Genomic DNA, 2,616 nt, shown 5'->3' on the forward strand with positions numbered 1-2,616 from the left:
AGAGACTCCTGGTTATATTAAGGCTCTGTTAATTTAAGTCATTATGATTTCTAAATTTCTTTCTTTGCTCTTTTTCTATTCTAATGAATCAGATTTTTTCTTATCATTTCTGAAATTTTTATTTTGTGTGATAATAAAAAATCTCAAGAACAAGATAATTTCAAGAAAACTAAAAGAAATAAATATTTACATTAATAAATACTTAAGTTATTTTGAAAGAACGAAACTCTAAACATTAAATGCAATATAATCCTAGTTATAACCAATTAAAAAAAGAGAATTTAGAATTGAAAGATATTATTTTTCAATCAAAAAAGAGGTTATTTCAATTAGTGAATCTAATCAGAATAGATTGTGGAGAATTGTCATGTAAAATAAATGAGCAGAGTCAGTTAAATGAATTTATAAATGAGATAGAGAGATTATATCTTTATTGTAAATCTCATCTTCAGAAAAAGGAATCTAGTCAAGACGAAGAGACACATACTAATAAAGAAGATAAGCATTCATATAGTATTAAAGAATTATCAGGATTGGATGAAGAACAAAATAAACAAATAATTAAAATGAATTTAAAAGGACCACAATTACATGAACAAATGTTACAACGAAGGAAAAAATCATTGACATATCACGAACAAATATCTAAAAAAGATAATTTATTAAAAAGATGTATTTTTGTTGGAGATGATGATTCTGATAAAACAAATATTATTAGAACATTCATTCAACAACAATTTCCTTCAAACCCACATATTCTTTTAGAAGATGTTCAATGTATTGATATCCATTCACGGTCAGGTATTGTTAAAATAACAATTACAGATGCATTTAGTTCAAAAGAACATGAGTATTTAAGAAAAATTATTTATTCATCAGGTAACATATTTGTTATCTGTTTTTCTTTGATTCATCCACAAACTTTTAGTAACGTTGTTCAATATTGGATTCCTGAAATAAAGAAATACCGACCAGAATTACCATTGATATTATGTGCGAGTCATTGTGGAGAACAACATGAAGTGATTCCATTTGAATTAATTGAATCAACAATAAAAAGTAATTTTATTAATAAATATATTGAATGTAATTCAACAACAGGGAAAGGTGTCTCTGAGTTATTTACTTTGATAGGGGATTTATTAGCAGATAACCAGATTATTTCTGGTTGTATTGTTTGTTAAAAATAAATCTTTTATTTTCGTGAAAAATAAAAATATAATAAGCCAATTATAAATAATAGAAATTTAAATTGCAAATTTTTTGTCATCTGGTTGTGATTCTTCTTTTTGTCTAAACGGTTCGTTAGTTATTGGAACAGAACCAAACCCATCTGATTCTGGGATTTGAATATCTCCTTCAAACATTGAATCACCTAATTCAGCTAGTTCTAAAAAAAATTAGTGTTATAAACAAAAGTTATTAGGAAAATAAAAGCAAACCATCATCTAATTCATTCAAATCCATATTTGTAATGTCTTGTGATAAAATGTCACCAAATTCTTGTTGGTCTTCTGCAAAATTCATCATACTATCTTGAACATCTTCAATAGAATTTATATCAAATTGGCGTGATATAAGTTTCATTTGTCTATTTGAAGCTGCCATTGCATCATACACTTTTTTGTAATCTTTCATTTGGTCTACTTGGAATTGAACATTTTCTAAATTCATCTGATGTCTTTCAGTTATGTCCCGATGTTGTTCGTGTTGTTTCTTTTGTTTTAATAACATTAATGCCTTCTGTTTATATCGTTGGCTTTCAGCACCAGTTGTTTTATGTGACATTTCAATGTTTTGACGAATTTGTCTATCCAAATCAACAATCTTTTGATCTAAATCAGTTACTCTTGACTCAAGAATTGCATGAGTTTCATCTATTGAAGGTTCTTCATTCTTTCCAATGAATCGATTTAACATTGCAACGTTCTTAATTTTACAGTATTTTCCAGTTTTATTTTATTTTTTATTCTAAAAAATGACAAATGAATTTTGGTTTCAATTTTTCTTTCTACTGTTAGCTTCATTTATTCCACATAACATAAAATTGATAGTACTAGCATACTTCTTAACAAAAATGTTTTTAAAAAAACTCCAAGTATTAAATTAATGAGACAACGATTCTATATATCCAAAAGATGAGATAAGTTTCTCATCATATTTATGAATTAGTCAACTATTAATTCTAACTTGTAACACATAAAAATGTTTAATAATAAATTATTATTTTTAATAGTTTTATATGAATTAAATTAAAATTAAGTTTAAGGTGGATAGAGGTTTAATTAATTCTTGTTGTGTTTGATGTATTAATTACAACATAATGTTTCATTATGTTGGTCTAGGATATTAGATGATAAAATAATTATTAGATGTTTGTCATTTTATATTTTAGTATTTAGATAGTCTGGATAAAACTAGATAAGAATATAAATAAATCAATTATGATAAACTTAATATTTATATTTTCATCATGTTGAGAACTGGTCAAATCAGTTTCTTCAACATGCTTTATTTCTATTGAAATAATTGTTTTTTTTCAAAGATACTCGATTTAAACGATTCTTTATTTAAGTTGCTTCCTGGCTTTTATTTTGATTTTAATGAGTAATAAAA

The 2,616-nt window shown here is 25.2% G+C and overlaps 2 protein-coding genes across 2 annotated transcripts; one reads left to right on the forward strand and one right to left on the reverse strand.

The window, feature by feature from the left end:
- Nucleotides 1-239: 239 nt before the first annotated feature.
- Nucleotides 240-1,184, forward strand: ENU1_157200 (GTP-binding protein, Ras family protein; the record flags this gene model as incomplete). The annotated part of the gene is made up of 1 exon (XM_008860751.1): nucleotides 240-1,184. One exon carries the CDS (start codon nucleotides 240-242, stop codon nucleotides 1,182-1,184), a length of 945 nt encoding a protein of 314 aa, XP_008858973.1.
- Nucleotides 1,185-1,247: 63 nt separating this feature from the next.
- Nucleotides 1,248-1,920, reverse strand: ENU1_157210 (SNF7 family protein; the record flags this gene model as incomplete). The annotated part of the gene is made up of 2 exons (XM_008860752.1): nucleotides 1,248-1,390; nucleotides 1,443-1,920. 2 exons carry the CDS (start codon nucleotides 1,918-1,920, stop codon nucleotides 1,248-1,250), a joined length of 621 nt encoding a protein of 206 aa, XP_008858974.1.
- Nucleotides 1,921-2,616: the final 696 nt, after the last annotated feature.

The sequence above is a fragment of the Entamoeba nuttalli genome, assembly GCF_000257125.1.
Source record: "Entamoeba nuttalli P19 unplaced genomic scaffold asmbl_6609, whole genome shotgun sequence".
NCBI lineage: Eukaryota > Evosea > Mastigamoebida > Endamoebidae > Entamoeba > Entamoeba nuttalli.